This window comes from Struthio camelus, chromosome 20 (assembly GCF_040807025.1).
Source record: "Struthio camelus isolate bStrCam1 chromosome 20, bStrCam1.hap1, whole genome shotgun sequence".
Lineage (NCBI taxonomy): Eukaryota > Metazoa > Chordata > Aves > Struthioniformes > Struthionidae > Struthio > Struthio camelus.
This window is the reverse complement of record NC_090961.1, coordinates 4759105-4777928: the sequence shown is the minus strand read 5'-3', so window position 1 is coordinate 4777928 and position 18824 is coordinate 4759105. Positions and strand designations below refer to the sequence as shown.

The window sequence follows — 18824 nt, the reverse complement described above, 5'->3', positions numbered from 1 at the left end:
ACTGTCTCTGCATCTTGCAGTGAAGACACACACAAACAGAGAATCAGTTTTGAAGAAGTTACTAGTGATTACAGATGGCTTTTGAGCCACTTTAAAGGGACCAGATTTAAACAAGCCAAAAAAAAAAAAAAAGTTGAGAGCCAATTTCATCCTTTTAAGGTGTCCTAAAGGGGCACACCTGGAAGCGTAGGCACCCCGCAGCTTGGGTGGCTGTTGGAAACGGCTGCCGCCGAACACGGCACGTCCCTTGCCGCAGTGAGGTTGCTCAACAACGGGGTACCGGTGGAAGAAAAGCAGCGGCTATGAACAATTTAAAGTGGCCTTTCAATTCCCTTGGGTAATTGGGAAATACTGGAAGAAAAATTACAAGAAACATGACACATCCATTTGGCAGAAGCCTACGCTTGCCATTACCCAATGCCTCACGAAGGCAGAGACGGATCTTTCCGGCTCCACAGGGATTTTGGCGGGAGAAGCCCACGTGGTTCACAAGACCATTTCACCAGCCTGGTGAAAGCCAAGCAGCAGTAACTTGCCCAAGCTTGAAACTCAAGCAAGACAAAGACAGAGATAAAATCCACATCCCTGGATTCTGGAGTTTGGTAAAAATAGATCCTTCTCCCCATCCTTAACCAACCACACTGGGCTGCTTAGCTACCTGGGGAAAGCCACGTGCCACAGCTAGCTTAAAGCTGACAATCATGGGCTGAAAGAAAATCCATTAGCGGGTCATGGGCAGAGAAACCCAACCAGCTCCAGCAACTGAACGGTGGAAAACTACATGTTAGCATCAGTCAAAGCGCTCCAGTACACCCAGAGACCGAGAACCCTGGGCCAACGTTTCACTTGCAGCAAAACCAAAGGCAACGTGTAACGCCCCGGTGCCCGCTACTCAGCGCGGCTGCACGCCAAGAGTAACCAGCAGAGCCTACGGCAACTCATCCTCGCCGAAATTCTGGCTCGACAGATTGAAGGGAGTCAGCCACCAGCTACGGAAAATGAGCTCTTGCCATCAGAATAGCAGCTGATCAAGGCAAGACTGAGGGGTCTGATCTTTCCTTTTCTTTTAAAGCAGTAGCATTTTCTTTTGCTAAGAAACCCTGAAAGATCCTGCAGATCCCCAAACAGAGCTACCCTTTACACGTAGGTCAGCACCACATAAACACAAGTAACGCAAGCCCCTCCTGCTTTACTTGATAATTGCATTTCAGCAAACCCAAATGCTATTAGCAATGCTGTCTAACTGGCCTTTTGTTTGCAGGAGAGAAATAACTACTTAAACACTATCCGAAGAGGAAATATCCAACATCACTCCAGCAAGCTTCCTATGTAATTAAATGGTCAACTATTACTATTGCATGGTTCATAAAAGGCTCTTACATGGTGTAAGTGTCTGGTAACCAAAAAGTGCTATTGATCCAAGTAATGAATGGTTTCGTGAAGAATTTTTTGTGTGTGAAGTCTGCATTTGGCCAGTGGGAATGTAAATTAAAGACTCCTTTTGCTCTCACAGGATTTGTATGATTGTGATTCAAAACAGAAACTCGCTTTAGTCAACAGCAGATTTTTCCCTGTTTATTTGCTTTGCCACAGTTGAACAGGGATCTGAAGATAACGCTGGAATGAAAGGTGGAAAAGACAATGGGGATATTTTGAAAGGCTTCCAGAGGGATTTTAGGGTGGTATAGAACTGAACAGCTGATTTCACCACACACAAAAATTGGTAAAAGCTACATCAGGGAAGGATCAACAAGGTTTTTGTATAGAGAACCTGCCTCAAATCTTGCAAGGTTCTTTAAGACGACAATGCACATGAGAATACGCATGGTACGGGCAGTAAAATACACTGTAATTTCTCAGCAGTTTGTGACAAATTTCCCCTCCCAAGTCTCCTAAAAAACTAAACTGTTAGGGATTAAGAGGAAACGGCAAACTCTCTCTTTTCCAAGTTACAAACTGAAGGCCTGCAAGGTCATGGATGACCTCCAGGAAGTAAACACAAGTAGGGAAGAGTTGTTCCCTAGCTGGAACAAAAAGGAAACCAGACTGTTTTCAGCTGACATGTTCCAGAAGGGTTTAATACAAGGTCTATTAATGGGCTTATTAGGCGACTTGAAACACTAAAAACTAGGAGACAATGTGACCATAAAGCAGTATTTTAATTAGCAAAGGTTCTTTCCACAACCCAAGAGGTTCCTTCTTGCGCATTCATAGTCTCAAAACAACGAAAGTCGTCTTCTATTTCATAAATCAAAAAGCTCATAAAACAAGCCCCTGCAATTGCACATTCCAGATAATGGTCCTGAAATAAATTAGGCAATAAATATCAAATAAAATTACCCCATCAGCAGTGGAATTCTACTTGTTGGATAACCAGAAAAGATGCCTTCAAGCAGCTTATGCCTGGCAGCTCAAGAGAGGTAAAACAATAGAGAGCTTTAATAAATCTTTTAACACCTTTAGCACTGAAGAATAGCAACTGTCCTGCGTAATAGCTTCCCTGAGCCTAGCATCCATCAGAGTAATGGTGCGGTCCTGACGACACTGATGCCGAAAGAAAGGACATCAGACTGACAGCCTCTCGTCAAACTCACGTAGGATTTTCCTCCCTCGCAGCTGGGTCTCATTCGGTATTCAGTGCCACCCATCAGTTACAACAAAACACAGAAAACCACTCTCTTGGCTCTCTCATCGAGGTGGCACACAGCACCAACACACAGCCAGCATCTAGGAAGTGGTGGGAGGAAAAAACCTCCAAACAAATTTTTCAGAAATACTTAAGGGGACTAAATTAGCCCTGGTATGAGATTTACTGACCACCATGGAAACTCACTGGCCCAATTACAAAACCAAGCATGATTCCTGTAAAGTTATTTTGCTTGAGGCCGGGCACAGAGGCATCAGCCTGGGAAGGACAGTGCTGCGCAAGGTTTGTACCCACACCCAGGCAAAACCAGGAGCAAACGCACACGCACGCGTCTTGCTTCAGCATTATTACAAGCTGGGACCCAGGTTTGTACCGATCTTTAACACTAGCGTATGGGAGCGTGCAGCTGAGGTTGCAGCACCCAATCCCACGCGGGGCCACGCAGAGTCAGGAAGAGCGAGGGCGATGCTTAACACAGGTTTGAACCCGCTTTCCTTGCAGTGGACTGTGGGCAAAACACAAGTCAGACAAAGCTCTGCCGCTGTGGCCCCTTGCGCAACCCCCCCGGCAGGCAGGCAGGCAAGGGGGCTCGCCATCGCGAGGGGGAACCTCGAGCGACGGACGGCCCCAGGCCACGTGCTGCAGGGGCCAAGCGCCAGGGAAGCGGCCGTGCCTCCCGCGGGCGAGCGGGGCGCTCAGCCTTGGGGCCTGAGCACTCACGTGAAACGTGCAGCCAAGCAGAGTCCAGCCAGCACGGTCAAACGGCCCCCAGGGTGATGGTGCAGCTTCCCCCGAGTTGCCGAGCGGGGCAGCGCTGGAGCCGGGAAGGTGACCCACAGTCCTCCCTCCGGCACAGCATCCGTCCCTTGGACTGCAGCACCTTCCAATAGCTGTTTTACAAACACGCAGCTACAATATTTTGTCTCCCCAAAAATCAAAGTTTCTCACGTACTTTAGAGACCTCCCTTGCCACCCCTTGATCTAGGCAGATCAGACAAGAACATTAAACAGACCTAAAGCTGCCCATACAGTGCACGCTTTTGCAACACGGCCAGCACCCCACTGCTCTCAGAACAACTGCTCCTCTGCAGGGACCGATCCCAGAGGCTTTGCAATCTAAAGCACGAAGCTTTAAGACTGGACCTCCCGTTGTCAACCGAGGTTGCAGCAGAGTCAACCCCAGATACAGAGTCTACCACTGGCACAGGGGAAGAGGTGCCCCCCTGCAGGACTTAGGGGTGCAGAAGCTATTCAGAAAAACCATACAGGCTTCATATTGTTAATTAAAAGCTGCAGCATAACTCCAGAGAACCGCCTGGTGCCAGCAACGCCGAAACCATTCGCTCCCCCAGAGTGCAGCAGTAATTCTTACCTTTCCAAAATCCCGTACGTCAAAGAGGTCAAAGGGATCAAACAGATCGCTGTTTCTTAACCCAAATTTGTCGTGACAGACTTTTAGGAACGTTCGAATGTTCTTCAAACAGAGAAACTGGGGGGAACAAAAAAGAAGGGAAGGGAGAAAATGAGTAAGGCAGGCACAATTGTTAACTGAGATATGCTGAGTTAAATTCACATGTGAAACAAATTAACAGGAACATAGAAACTTGCACTGAAAAATGATGCGTTAGTTTATTTGTTGTTACTGAAGATGTCAGGCTCCTGGTGCCCTGTTAGGACTTTTGTGTTCTCAGCTGTGCACCAGAAGCAAACGCCCTTTTAAAACCAAATTTCACAGTTCAAACATAAGGTAATACTGCAGAACGGCTGGAAAACTTGACATGGGACGTTTCCCTTTCGCAGACTATAAATAACAGCTGATACTCTATTTAAAAAAAAAAAAATTTTTTTTTTAACCATTTCCAATTTCATTGCTGCTATTCTGCGGTCCCCTACAGAAGCGACAGTGTCCCTACCCATGCACGCATACACCCATCCCAAACAAAGAAAAGAGCCCAAACAAAACAAGAAATTGGGATGCTGAGAACTGTCGATTTTTGCCTTTGGGTCCGAAGCAATTGACAGCTTCTCCCAGTTACACGTTATGCCCTCACCCACCGACCACCGAATGGACAGGCTGCAAGGCAGAAAGCCAAGCCCAGCACGTTTCTGGCAGACAGCTGCCAGGCCTGAAGCTCAACCAGAAAAGCAGCTCCTGACCCAGCTCGGCACCGTGCCCCAGACCAGGGCAATCACCACGACTCTTTCTACAAAGCTTCGCTCCTCCTTAATTGCAGCCCATCTGAAAAGGCAGAGCTCTCGCCTCTCCCGGGACCACCCTAAGCTATTCAGATAGCTCGACTGGCAGAGCAACCTTATGTTTCTCTTTCAAGAAAACCCCCGTCTTTGATAATAGCAATAATTGGCCGTTTGTTTGCGAGCGTCAGGGATTCTGAAGTCTGGGGACTCCAGACGGTCTCGCTCCAGCAGTGACACCTGGCAGCACGGGAGTTGAGACGAGAAGAATAAAATTTGGCCTCCTTTGGCTGCGTTATCTACATCATTCATTAGACTTGACCGAGCATGCTGAGTAAGCCACTTAATTTCACTTCTTTTTCAATCTCCATACTATTCCAAAAAAAATCTTCTATCTCCTGTAGCATTTTTAGCCAATTGTGCCTTTTCAGCAAACGCTTCACAAATGTTTATACCTCTAATGCTTCTGTTACAGAAATCAACACGTCGGGGAGCGAGCCATCACCACGTGGTGCAGACGCGGGATGCAAGCTGCGTCTGGGCCCCGTTGGCTAGCGCAGTTTCATCATGTGGCATTATCTGTACTCTCCAAGTCGCCATCAAACTAGTATCATACAAAATCACTGCTTGCAAACATCAGAGTTCAAAGCAAGATAAAATAGCTTTTTTTTTTTTTTTTTTTTTTAAATTACAAGAATCAAAGCAGTCTTTCCAGCCCATCTTATCTCCACAGACATGACCATGAGGAAGCTTGTCGGTATTACTGCATTTGGGATTATACTTCAGGTTTGAGGCTAAGGATTAGAAAGACTACCACATTAAAACAGGCTAATTCACCTATAAAAGAAAGGAATAACCTTTTAGCCTTCTCCCCCGTTCCAGCCCCCTGCCCGGGAAGTTGCTGAGTGACAGCACAACTCCCCCAGCACGGTGGTGATAATACAGGATGTGATGAACAGCACATCAGAGCGCTCTCATTAGACAAGCAAGTGCCGGAGGCAGAAACTGAAAACAATTCTGTTTTTCTAGGGCATTCCTCTATCTCATATAAACACTGCAGTAAATATAATCTGTCTAGACGGGGAGTTTTTTTGGAATTGCATTATAACCTCTCTTGCTGATACGGGTTATTTCATAACTCCGTCTTCTGGGTCTCCGCAAGAATTTACATCCTGTGCAAATCGGTTGCTTGCAGCAAGGGTATATTTTCTGCTTTGTTGCAGTCTCATTGATCTCAAGTTTGTACCACATGTTTATTTCAAATCCTTCTAAAGCCTCCAGTTTTAAAAGTTAATGACACAGGTTATAGCCATAATTGCACACAGAAAGAGGCAAGCTTCCTTTGCAGAAATGCCTTGCCTTTTTCCAGCCCTCAGAGCATTCACCACTTTCTGGTTGTCTCAACGCTTGGGCAGAAACGCAGGCTGAAGCGCCCAGGACGGACCATCCTCGCTGCACTGGTGCTCGGCGACGGCTGAGGGTGCGAGCACCACAACTCTCTGCACTACACACTTTTGGTTCCAACTTCTGAAAAGCTCAAGCCTCACACTGCCTTGTTTCTGAAAGAGGGATCACGCATCCAAGCAGATGAAACGCCTCACCCAGACAGCATTTTTCCCAGTAAGTGAGCATGAGCTATCCCACGATTTTAGATCGGAAAGAGCTAGCCGATCTCAGCTCATCCTCAGCGAGGAAGGGCAAGACCAAATACTCCACTGAACATCAGCTGCATCCAACTCTTCGCTCATCCAGCTCAAATCTGGAAACCCTCATGCCATCAGCCACTAAAATTAGCGCAAGCCCCCCACGGCAGTGTCACGGCCTTCCCCACAGCTCCAGGCAACGTCTGCAAAAAGCCACCAAGCGCTGCCACCACACGCGGCCAGACAGCTGCTGCACTCACGCAGATGACAGGCGTCGAGGAGGAATCCCATAATCCATTTAAAGAGCTGCTGAAAAGGCCTGATGTAAAACACAAAAAGGGAAGGCGGCAGTGACTCCCTACAACGTCCTCCGGAGCACCTCACCGCCAGAGGAAGCCAGCACCGAACCCGCCTGGCCAGAGCACAACGAGGGAACCCACAGCACAGCATGAGAGCGGCAGCTAAATTTTAGCCCCGCTCCTTAGCCACAAAAAGCAGGTTGCATACACACCACAAGCAGCGGGCACAATTTGGAAGGACCACCGTTTCTCTCACCTCTCTGCAAAATATCATCTCGCGCTTTTGCTCAGAGATGTTTTGCAGCCGTTTTCGTACTGATGGAGGATTACGAGTTGTTGGCTTGAGAGTGTTTGAGGGCCACGTGTTAAAATTAGCTACAAATGAACAAACACGAGCTACACTGGGGCCATTTTATCCACCAGTCAATCACAACTTCAGGACAGTAAATGATGCACAGGAGAAAGAGAGGAAAAAAATCAATGTTCTCCATGGGGCCCATCCAACACCTGCCAAGCTCCAAATCAATGGGGTCATTTATATGTTTCAGGTCAGACCAGAGCTGAAACACACAGCTCAGCCAGGGCCCCGTAACCCCTCTGGTGCCAGTGGAGACCATGCGCCAACCCCAGCTCACCCCAAGCACTGCCATCATTCCCATCACTGTCCTCCAGTGGAAACGGGCCTGCTCCACCAAGGAGACTGGCTCTGATCGTGTTTCACACGTCCCTCAGCACTACTGAGGGATCAAGATATAACGTGGGCATACATACATATGTATCCATATAGAAATAAAATTCATTTATTTGGTGCTTGGGACAACCCAAGAGCCCCCATTCACCATCTCAAAGACACTCATAAGGATTTCAGCAGAAAGAACAATGAGAACTTTTTTTCAGGCTGTTTTTTGATGGAAGTAATGAACAGAAGTAGCAGGAGATTATTTTGCGGAGCAGAGATCAGTCTCTGGGGAGCAAAGGCAGAGCAGATCCAGGTCTTTGCTGGACCTTAACCCTTCGCTTCCCACTGCTGCAGCATCTAAGGGAGTTTTTGTCAGTGGGAGCAACAGGGTGCAACAACAGCCACATCGTCCCTCACCTGCCACCACCGACAGAAACGGTCACGTGCTGAATGCAGCGACCCAAGGGCCAGCCTACCTCAACCAAGCTTCCAGCCTAGACCTCGACCATCCGTCTCTCCCCAGCAGGCAACGCCACGTCAGCTAACATCCAAACCCACTCTGAAGGACAGCGCCTCAAACTGCGAGGGTTAAGGACATACAGCGTTTTTAATTACCACTCGATGCCTCGAGCATAGTCCTGCATCACAACATAGGTGCCGAGATTGCTGGGAACGAGAGCAGCTGCCGGTCATCCTCAAGTTTGGCGTACGTTAATGTTCCCATCGCCTGCGGTGCAAACTGCCAGCCTTTCTCTTTAGCTAAGCCCAGCTACAACTTCGACAAAAAGTTCCTTTACCAAATTAACTTACTACTTAACCTATTCCAACCCAGAGGGTTGCAGTCACAAAAGCCCTGGCTTGTATCGGGTGTCCTGTGGGAATATACAAGCGAGCAAAAACCAGGGTCGATTCTTTCACAAGTAAACAAGACAAAAATAGGATGTTTTACAGTCTCATTAAACCTAGCCCAAACCGGCTTAGGCAACAACCGCCAGCCTCATCAGCATTCAGCACCTGAGACACAAGAAACAGGAAAAACCCAAGCGCGTTGCCTTCTCTCCCCTCCGACCACAGCTCTGCTTTGCACAGGAACGCCGGGAGCGGAGCAGGGACGTGCCCGGGCACCCCGGCACTCTGTCCCTGCCCTCCGGAGGGTCCCGGCCGGGAAGGGCAGGAGGGACGCTGCTGCAGTTGAGAGCTACAGGCCCAGCTTCAGCACAGGGAGACGGAGCCAGCGGAGGAGGCTGCAGAGCAGCTCGACGCCCCGCTCCTCCTCTCTTGCCCTTTTTAGTTACCACCACTTCTCGCAGGAGTCCCTGTATGACTAGACACCCAGCAGCACCTGCGCTGATGAGAAAATAGCAATTTCCGATGTAAATTCTTCAGAAAGGACCTAACGACTCGAGCGTGTTTAGTTTAGGTTGGAAACGGTCCTCCCCCAGCCTCAGCTCTTGCAGCCCTCCTCCCCGAGGGCGGAGAGGGAGGAGAAACAGCAGAGAGAATCACACAGCTTCCCAGCCCAGAAAGCCACATGCATTTCTGACTCCTACCAGAGCCTATTTTGTTAAAGGGAGATGGCAGAAAGGGAGACAAGGAGGTCTGCGAACGCAGCAGCGTTTGCTGAACCACCCAACTGTCCCAGGTGGGGCTCGGAGGACGTTCCCATCAGCGCGGTCCAGCATCGGCATGCTGTCGTCCCCATCCCTGCATCCAGTGGCTGACACAAGCCCACCGACAGCGAGGCTGGGGGAAGAACGGGGGGTCTCAGTGAGAAATTTAATAACACAGTAAAGTACAGGACAAGGAAGGAAATAGAGCAGGCGGCTTGGCTGTACCCTGATTGGCAGGGTAGGATCATATGAAAGCTCCTAGCTTATGGAGGGGCAGTGACCGCATGAGATGTGGGTTAACACTTCGGGGAGGAAGTCCGGGGGAGGGACTGAGCCACACACAATAGAGCTGGATGGCCGGGCACGAAGCCATGTTGCTGAATCTCATCCAAAACCGTGGGCTTTAAATGGACCCTGCAGCATGCAAGGAATGCTGCAGCTTTACCGTTTTAGATAATCCATTGACGAATGACGAAAGTAACTTTCTTTAGCACTTCCCGACCGTGATGTAAGGTTTCCTCTTATCTTGCTGCCGGCACAGCTCAAAAGCACCGGGCAAAAAGTAAGTCCCCAACGGGGAGTCAGGAGCATCTGTTTAATCACAGCCTTTACAAATGGGGGATGGGAAGACAACCTCTCATTGACCAAAAGCACAGATTTGCTGTGCTTAACATGGCAAGGGGTATCCCATGGCATAAACCTCTCGAGGAAGCCAAAAGACTCATTTCCCAGTCATACCAAGTTCCCCTGTGCTACTCTGACTTTGCAAAGGGACACTAACAGTAGGGAAGAAGGAAGCATGAGCCTTGGAGAACAACTACCATGGAGGAGCAGAAACCTAGCCTGGTTTCTCCCAAGTAACACAGACCACACACAAAGGCTAAAACCAACCGACCTCGCTATCATTCTCAGGTATGAGAGCGCATTGAGTATATCAGGAGCATCAGAGAATCAGGTGGAGGCAAGAGGGGGCACGGCCAGAATAAACTGCAGGGAGGGGACAACTGGCAGCTCTTCACAAGATTAAGACACATGCAGAGTTCCCTCTGACTTGCCCAGGAGCCAGACAGGCCTACAACTGATCTAAAACACCGCGTGATTAAAGCTTCCTTTGCTTTGCTTGCTTCAGAGTCAAGAGTGGAGAGAAGGTCTCAAGAGCATCCAAGAGGAACTGCAGGGCTGGAGCTAAAGTAACTTTGCATTTAAAACTATGCACATTAAATCATAACCTGCAACTGCTAGTGCCTCCAAATGACTCTGCCTGATCTAGCTAGCTTCCAAATCAAGGCATTACTGAGAGAATTTCAGGAGCAGAAATAAAAGTCAGAACTAAAATCGGAGCTTGCTTTCCCCTCCACTGGCAGCACCAAGTCTTCTGCAGCTTTGTTCATTCTCTCGCTTTGCACCAGTGTCTCTAATAGAAAGAGGCAGCCACAGAAACGCTACAAAAATACGCCTCTAGAAAATTTCCCTCCCATTTTACATTTGGATTCAAGTCACAGCTCATCAATTACTTTGGATGGACAGATTAAATTTCTGGTTGTTGGACAGCAGATTTATCTACTGAGAAGTGGGGAATGAAACTATTTCTCGAACAATTTAGTGCTATTATTTCCCCCTTATTTAAAAGGCACTTCCATAGCAGAACGCTCACGGACTGGGCAAATTCCACTTAGAAAGACTGATCAATGAGCCCAAAATGCCGGTGAACACCAGCCTCACTAGAGCTTCTCCTTCATCCACCCACAAGCAATGATTAGCCCTAGAACAGTACCTGAGGGATAACATCAGTCATTTATTTCAGTCATTTATTAACGCCAACAGCTTGTCATGGGGAGGTACCTGGGAAAGTTAACTCTGAGCTATAGCAAGCAAAGGTACTTCTTGAGGAGCATCCGGCCAGACCTCCAACCACAGGGCTGGGAAACTATTGGCAACACTCTGAGGACTGCTGTCCACAGCGTAGGGCCAGCAGAAGTCACAAGCGAGGCAGCTAAGAGTTGCTTTCTGCAGGAGCTTGGGGCTTCTCAAGGTCTCACTGTCAGTAGAGCCTCATCTTCCAGAGGCAATTCCTCTCCATGAGGCTAGAATTCATCAGGACCTTCCACCTTGCACAGAAGAAATACAACACAGAGCCACCCAGGAGGCTGTCTGCCAGCAACCTGCAGTACATCTAGGAAGGCTGACAAGCCCTGCTCTAATTTCTCAGACAAGGCCTTCCTAATTTTTTTCACCTGTGGCTTGCTTGCCCTAGCCCTCCTGCATACCCTTTTGCAGCACAGCCTCATTTCAGGACAAGGAACTGCACAAAGAGGTTGCCGAAACATTTTTATTCCATGCACTAAAAACGAAATGCGCTCTTGCAACGGGCTTTACTCCAGGGTAAGGTTGTACCCTGGGGAAGTTTTGAACATTGTTTACAGATTTATTTATTTTTTTCCCCCACAAATATTTGAGTTCTTTTTTAGTTTGCTATTTTGGCTGTATGTTTGGTGTGTGGCTGTTTCACTTGAACAGAGCAGCCCAGCCACACAGGTAAAGCAGACAAAAAGCCCCCATTTAACTTACAGGAATTTCTGACTGTGGCATATGGTTTCGCAAAGGGAAGAGGTCTCTCAGGTAACTAGGCTCCTGAACTGGAAGCCAGAACGTACATAAAATTGTAAAAACAATTAAAAAAAAAATAGTGGGAGGCCTTGGGAGTAACCCATTAAATACACTGAGGTCACAAACCTCGACCATAGAGAAATGGGAATGACTTTCAGCACTGCTCAAACAAGAGCTGGCAAAACATTAACCAGCGCTCCCAGATTTCATACAAAACACAAGTCCTCTCCTTGCTTCGGTAACTCAAGGCAAACACCTCAGGTGGCAGATGTTAAAAGGACACGGGAGAAGTGAGAGACAGAACAAGGTCAAATAAATAAATTACTCAATGAAATGCAGAAGAATATATAGTGACATTTAGAAGTATTTACAGAAAATATACATGATATGCATATATATATATATATATATACGCACACATATACATATATATGTTTTCTCTACTTCCAGGGAGGAGACGGTGCACAGGGCAGAGGAACTGTCCCTCTCCGGGCGCTGCTGTCACCCAGCCAAGGAGCACTGGAGAGGCCAAGCCCAGAGCTGCGGAAGCTGCCGGGACCTCGTCCTATTTTATCATATGAAAGTTTGGCTGACCTCTGAACTTCCCCCGAGGATCGCTGCAGTCTGGGACTGCAGGCTCATTTCCTCCATTACACACGCTTACATGAAAAAAAAGTTAATCCAGAAATTTGGGAAAAAAAAAGGGAAGAAGAAACCATCAGACAGCTGGTCTTCTGAGTGCAAAACAACAGTGCAGGGCTGGGGGAAGGGCTCTGGGTGAGTAACATCTCCCACTTTGGAGGAGGGAAAGGAAATCGCGGGAAAGCCTCACTCCTTGCGTCCTGGACAGACACGGTCTCAATAGCATCGATGACCTAGCCTAAGCTTAAAAAGCCAGGCTGAGCTGTCCCGAGCAGCACGGCAGGAAAGGTTCATTAAGGCCAGTACAACAAGGGTCAGCAAACCCCGCGAACACCGTCACGTGGCAGGGAAGTTTGCGTTGGGCCCACGGCCAGCAGACGTGCATCCTGGATCCTTTGCACGCCGGCGGCTCCCTCTGCTCCGCCAAGGTTCGAACCGTCCTGAGAAAGCAAACAGCTCCTCGGGGACACATGGCCCCTCTCCCGCTCGCCGCAGCCGGGCGCTTTGCTCAGCCCAACGCAGCCTGCTTTGGAGGACGGTCTCGTATCAAAGGGACATCAAATGAAGCGCAGAGACTTTAAATGAGAGGAAGGAAGCTGCAACTTCCCAAAGAAAACCATCAAACTTCAGCTGATGACAATACTTCCCTCCTTTGTGAGGCCCTTGGAGATCTGCAAACGTAGGGCTCAACAGAAAAATTAGGAATTAAGAGCTTTAATCATAATGCCTTGGAGCATTTTATCAAAGATGCAGTCTGAAAGTCTCTGCTCACATCAAAAACCAGAGACAACCCAGGCATTTTGCCTAACAGCCACCCAAAATTCAGTGGCTCCAACAAGTTCAACGTGGATCCAAACCCCAACCACAAGTTTGGGGTTTGCAAACCCAAAAAATTGGCTGCTGAGGTTTTAGAAAAAACTAATTTTCTAAACTAACTGAATTCCCTACATCCTATCAGGCAGCTGACTACCCTTCAGGGATTTATCTCTTAGGATGTCTTTAAGAAAGAAACACGCAGAGACCCATTCCTATGGGTAACAAGAGCTTCCTGCCAAATCAGAGAGGTCCAGTCCCTTCTAAAGGCTCCAGGGCTCCACCAACTCTTCCTCGAAGAGCACAGTTCACGCTCCCTGGTATGAAAGGAAGACACCACTGCTCTGAGCAACATGCTCTGCTGCTGTTAGGAAGTGAACTTTCGGAGAAGGCACACCCCCATTTCCTTTGGGGCCCACCCCATTTCAGGAGCTGGATGGAGAATACAGACTCCCGGACCACATGCTACTTCAGCGAGGTACCCAGGTGGACGTTTAGAGGCTCTTCAGCAACAGTATCACAGGCAAATACAATAAAGGGTAGTGGGTTTTTTTTTTTCTTTTTTGAGGGGTTGGGTGGGGAAGGTGGGGGGTTTTGTTTTGTTTGAAGATTTTCATATGCAATCTAGGGTTAGACCCTCTCTGCTGCATCCCAGATTTGGGCCGTCTCCAAAGTATACTTATTAGCAGACTGCCAAATCCAGGCCTGGATTTAGTGAGGCACAAGGTCTCTGAGACTACATAAGCTTGGGAGCTGTAAAGCTTGAAAGAACTGCTCAATCTGCCTGTGTTTGGCACCCTCGATAGAGAGTCCCCTTCCACACATTAAATCCAACCCTTTTCTCCTCTTTGCTGGAAGACATGTGGCTCTGTCATGGGAACTTAGCTCAACAAAGAAAGAAAGAAAGAAAAGTGCTATCTTGGCTTTTGGTACGGATGTAAAGTCCTAAATTCGTGTTTGCCTCGCTTAAGTTCACACTGCATTATTCCTAAAGCATGACAGTAGGTAAACAGGAATAGGATAAGTAAAAAGGAATTGCAGTTATAGCTGATCAAGAAATTGGATACCTTCTCACACAGTTTACAGCGAAGAAAATCCAAAATATTTTGGCCAACCCAAAACATTAAGACAGGACTCGACCTGAACCATGACAATCAAATTATAACACAGAATTCAGCTGCTGTTCAAGAAAATGAAGAATTACGTAACCTTATATAGTGTTACATGGTAACAATACGCTTATATAAGGCTTTCCAAGCACTCATTGTTTTTCTGCTCTTCAGGCTGGCACAGGCAATCAGATCACGATGAACTTTTGACAGGAGAGTGATGAGAACAGCTATGATATTTCTCTATGACAAGTAAATAGCAGCCAAGTCAGGAAATCAAACCTTGTCACATCAAGTATTCAAGACCAGACCCGAGAGAGGAAGCTCCAGGCAGCGGCCAGCAAGCCTGGGCTAGTTCAAGTAATTTGCAGAACTTACCTTATTCTATTTAAAACCAAGCTGGCCTACAAATGCTGAATAGCAAACTCTGACATTGGGGGCAGATGCATACCAGGAGGTGGAATCTGACTCAGCTGCTTGCAATAGCTGACTATCATTTATACAAAACTGCCAGAACAGACTTGTGTTATTGAATAATAACCAAACATGCTTGTGGAAGTCAAGACCTACATATCAATTTATAAAGGACCCAGCTGCTTAACAGATGAGCCTAATTTTAAATACCTGTAGATATTCTCAGATGCCCTGCCATTCCTAGATAAAGCTATCTACTGATCTCCTCATCTCTGAGCTGACCACACCACAGGCTGTCACCAGACAAAGGTACGCTGTCACTTCAGGGCACACAGTCTCATTGCAGACATAGTGCACTTTTCTTTAACAAACTACAAAATCTTATTTCAGAAGTTCTGCCATGCCGTCAAATTAATGGCACATAATCTTTCAACATCCAAACGACTCCTCTAGCAAGAGCTTGCGTGGATGCCATTGCACTATTCATGCATCATGAGCATATGCACTTTCTCCTCCATAAAGGTCATGGTTTTGGGTGACCCGCTTTCAATTAGATTCACTTCAGGTTCAGAAAATCTTAGAAATTGCAACCAAATGTGCTGTTTTCCTCACTGCAAAGAAGCGCCAAGTTACGGGCCAGGAATCAGAAGCTCTGAATAAACGAATCTCCCGATACATCCATCCCACTGAGCCAGAGTAATGCAGCACACAGAGGGAAAGCACAACCGAAAAGCAAAATATCAGCCATGAAAAATGTTTAAATGCTGCATTTGTTGCAACTTTTACTTCTTAAATTGGTGATGAAGGAATTAACGGCCTAGAACAATTGCCAACTTTTGTCATTTTGATTTAAATGACAGCAGGTTTTTGAAGATGGCACAGAAACTTACAGCAAGAAGCCTCAGAAATCTCACAAGTTACAGACATGGCAAATACACTGTTCTCCCAGGCAACTCAGTGGACAACAGTGCTGGGAAGCTGAATTGCCTCCAGAGGTCAATGATTTTACCTAGTCGTGCCAGAAGATCCAGAGCTCACAGTTCTGTGTCAAGGCCAGTCCTGAGCTTCATGAAGCTCTAGTTTCTTCATATAATAGAGTTGCAAAAGATGGAGAGAGCCTGTTCACCGTTACAGCAGTGTACACACTATTTTCTATACCTGGGCTGCATGTGAAGGTTTCAGAATTTTTGATCAAGATGATACATGTAAGACCTTGCCAAAAATCAGGCGACTAGCTTTTGGGCTGGCAACAGGTTCAATAAATAATTTAAAAAAATAAAATTAAACTAAAATTTTAAAAGTTTTCTTAATGTTACCACCCAATCTGCAGTGTGCCATTTAAGAGATGTAAGCAGATGACAAACACCCAGAAAACTGCTCGACAGTAGCAGGTAATGATGCCAAAAGATATCCCCCAGCTTCTTCCTCAACAAGAAAACAAAACCAGAAGCCTACTTTTCACATTATAGCTAACTGATGCAGACTTGGGCATGAAAATAAGCTGGATTTTGCAAGATTGAGCCCACTTTCAATAGGCCTCTTCGTGCACCTCTGTCTCGTGGTGGCTCTGCCATGAGTCAGCTCCTCACTGCAGAGATGGGGCAGTCTCAGAGCAGCTCGGTGCCTTCTTCATACCCAAGGCAATCAGGGTTAAGGAAGGTGTTTCCAGGCTGTGCGTTGCTCCTCCATGCACAGGCTGACCGTGTGGGCAGGTGGGAAGAGGAGGACAGCTGGAGAGAGGTAGGAAAAACAGATCTGCACCACACATCTTCCTTTTATGTGAGATAAATTTCAAAGGAAAAAAAAAACCAACCTCACATGTTATAGGGCCCGTAAGCAAGGCAGAAGGAGCAACCCACTGCAAACCAGCTGCTGCAAGCCTCCCGAGTCCATTTTTACCCACAGCTCTCTCTTTAAAGTGAGGTTCGTAGAATTTTCTAGGTCTAGCAGATAATTAAGCTGAAACTGAGGGGCAAGAGCAGGAGTAGAAAGTAACGCTGTGCTTGCAAGGTGACAACATACCGAGAATCATTCTAACATATGTGCAATGCAAAGACGATCGCTTTGGCCATTATAAAACCTTTTATTTTCCTTCCATTAAATTTTTTTTCCCCTCCACTCTAACTGCTTCAGTGCTAGTGTTTTGGCTCTGGAGACCAAGGCTACACAGACACGTGTGCAGACACACCAGCCCCTGGAGCTCTTCTTGGGACTGTCTGTGTCTGCAAGATGGCCAAACCAGATTCAGGGCTCAATGTGCACGTTCCCTGTAAAGACCAATTTCCATAATGATTGGGAGACGAGAGGCAGGACAACCCCAACAAGGAGCGAGAACTTTTTGTAGTGTTGGCACACGTCAAATGGGATTCCCAGGCAGAGCTGCTTGGATTACATAAAGTCTCTGTCATTGCCAAGATGAGACAAGATTGAAAGAGACACCTCCAGCTTCATGCACTCTGCAACTGCCTACATTCATTTGACTAAGTCTTTGCTTTGGCCCACTGTTAGCCTACAATATTAAGCCCATCTCTAAGAGAGCAAGAAGGGAAGACCTCCATTCTGGAGTGCCTCCCTATGAGAACCATTTTCCAAGAGCAAGATGGCAAATCTTGAATATTCAACACTGATTTAGCAAAAGCAAACCATGCTCATGCAACCTGATTGCTTTCCTCAAAGAAATAACCAGCTAGACAGATGATAGAGCAGCAGATGTGACGTGCCTCGACTTCGGCAAGGCTTTTGACACCTCCTCCCTTCCAGAGGGCCCTTCTGCATCACAGAAGCAAGCTCCCTCCCTGAGCCCCTGCATCCCATTCCCACGGCTACACATGCCCAGGGGAACGAGGCAAACTACTAACAAAGCACCTATTTCAAAATTTAACGTGGGGGAGAAGTGGGAGAAGCACTAGTTGGGATCAAACCCCTGGCATTTTGTTGGTAATAGGGGAAAGAAAAAAAAAATGCTGTCAAAAGCGTTTCAAACGACAAAAAAGAAACCAGAGTATTAAAGATGGAGAACATCTAAAATTTTGCATGGATCTTTTTGCCTTGTTCTGTTAATGATTTCTTTCCCCCTCTCCCCCCACATTTTATGTATTTTGCAAAATACATAAAATGCCAGCGTTTGTCAGGCCTCAGTGCATTTGAGCAAGCTTTTTCTCCTCCTGTGCCGGCTCCGTCCAGGAGCACCAGCCGCCACGCGAGCCCGGGGCGGCGAAGCAGCGCCGGCCCCAAGGAGCCGCAGCGCAGGCAGCTCTCGGCTGCGGGGACCTGCCGCCAGAAGACCAAGCAGACAGCAGAAGACCGAGATCGTCTCCCTAGCTGCTTTTTTAAAGCTCTGTAACATAAGTTAAACGTGGAGGAGACCCCTGCTATGGAACTTGACAGACTGTTCAAAAAAGGCTGAAGTAACTAGATTTGGCCAAAAAATAAAAGCAGGGGGAGCGTTTCCCTATCTTACTGAAATATCTTTTCGCCTATCTTTCCCAATCACTTTTAATAGCAAGGTTATGAACCTATCAAAGTCCTCCTCGGAGCTCCTCAGGCACCGTGAGACTCCCACAAGTCTCCAACAGGCTTCAGACTAGGCCCCCAAGCCCTACTCGACTTTCTCCTAACGGCTCTGAATCCATTTCTGCCTATTAGGAAAGAAAAACCCATCTACAAACACAGAAATTAAGCATTTTTCTTTCTAAATCAAGCGCTCTCGCCGCCTTTTGTGATTTGCATTCAGGGTATCGGTTCCTTTCCCCTTCAACATTACAAGGAAATTAATTAACTGAATAGTAACTGTAAGTATCTCAAAGCTTGGGAGGCTGAGAGAGACAGGAAACCTGAAGGTTTAAACATCGCCTTCAACGCACGCTTGAGATCAAAATCAGAACGAGCTTCGACGGAGAGGGGGGAGGATGGGCAGGCCATCAGCATTACTGTGACTTTGGCGTCCTTTATTTTATTTTTATTCTAAGCATTTCAACTGAGCCTTTTCCTGCCTTCCAGAGAGGAGAGAGGGGCGTAACTCATTTCTGCAGAACATCAAGCATCGTTCCAAATCGCTCGAGCGTTGTAATGAAAGCCAGGTGAAAAGCAGAAGGAAAACATCGCTCCTGGCGTTGTCCGTAGAGGAAAGCCCGGTTGCTGGAGAGGACGCTCCGTTCTCAGCTGCGGC

At 47.3% G+C, this 18824-nt stretch overlaps 1 protein-coding gene across 10 annotated transcripts in view; it reads right to left on the bottom strand.

The window, feature by feature from the left end:
* The window catches only part of VAV2 (vav guanine nucleotide exchange factor 2), a 168211-nt gene that overhangs the window by 130006 nt on the left and 19381 nt on the right, over positions 1–18824 (bottom strand). For 9 of the 10 annotated variants that reach the window (XR_011135653.1, XM_068915165.1, XM_068915175.1 and 6 more), the window contains exon 2: positions 4020–4136. The exons of the other annotated variant lie outside the window; for it this stretch is intronic. Coding sequence is in view for 8 of the 9 variants with exons in the window: in XM_068915165.1 (XP_068771266.1) it covers positions 4020–4136 (117 nt within the window). In the remaining variant the exon portion in view is untranslated. The remainder of the gene's footprint in view (positions 1–4019; positions 4137–18824) is intronic. 10 annotated transcript variants of the gene reach the window in all.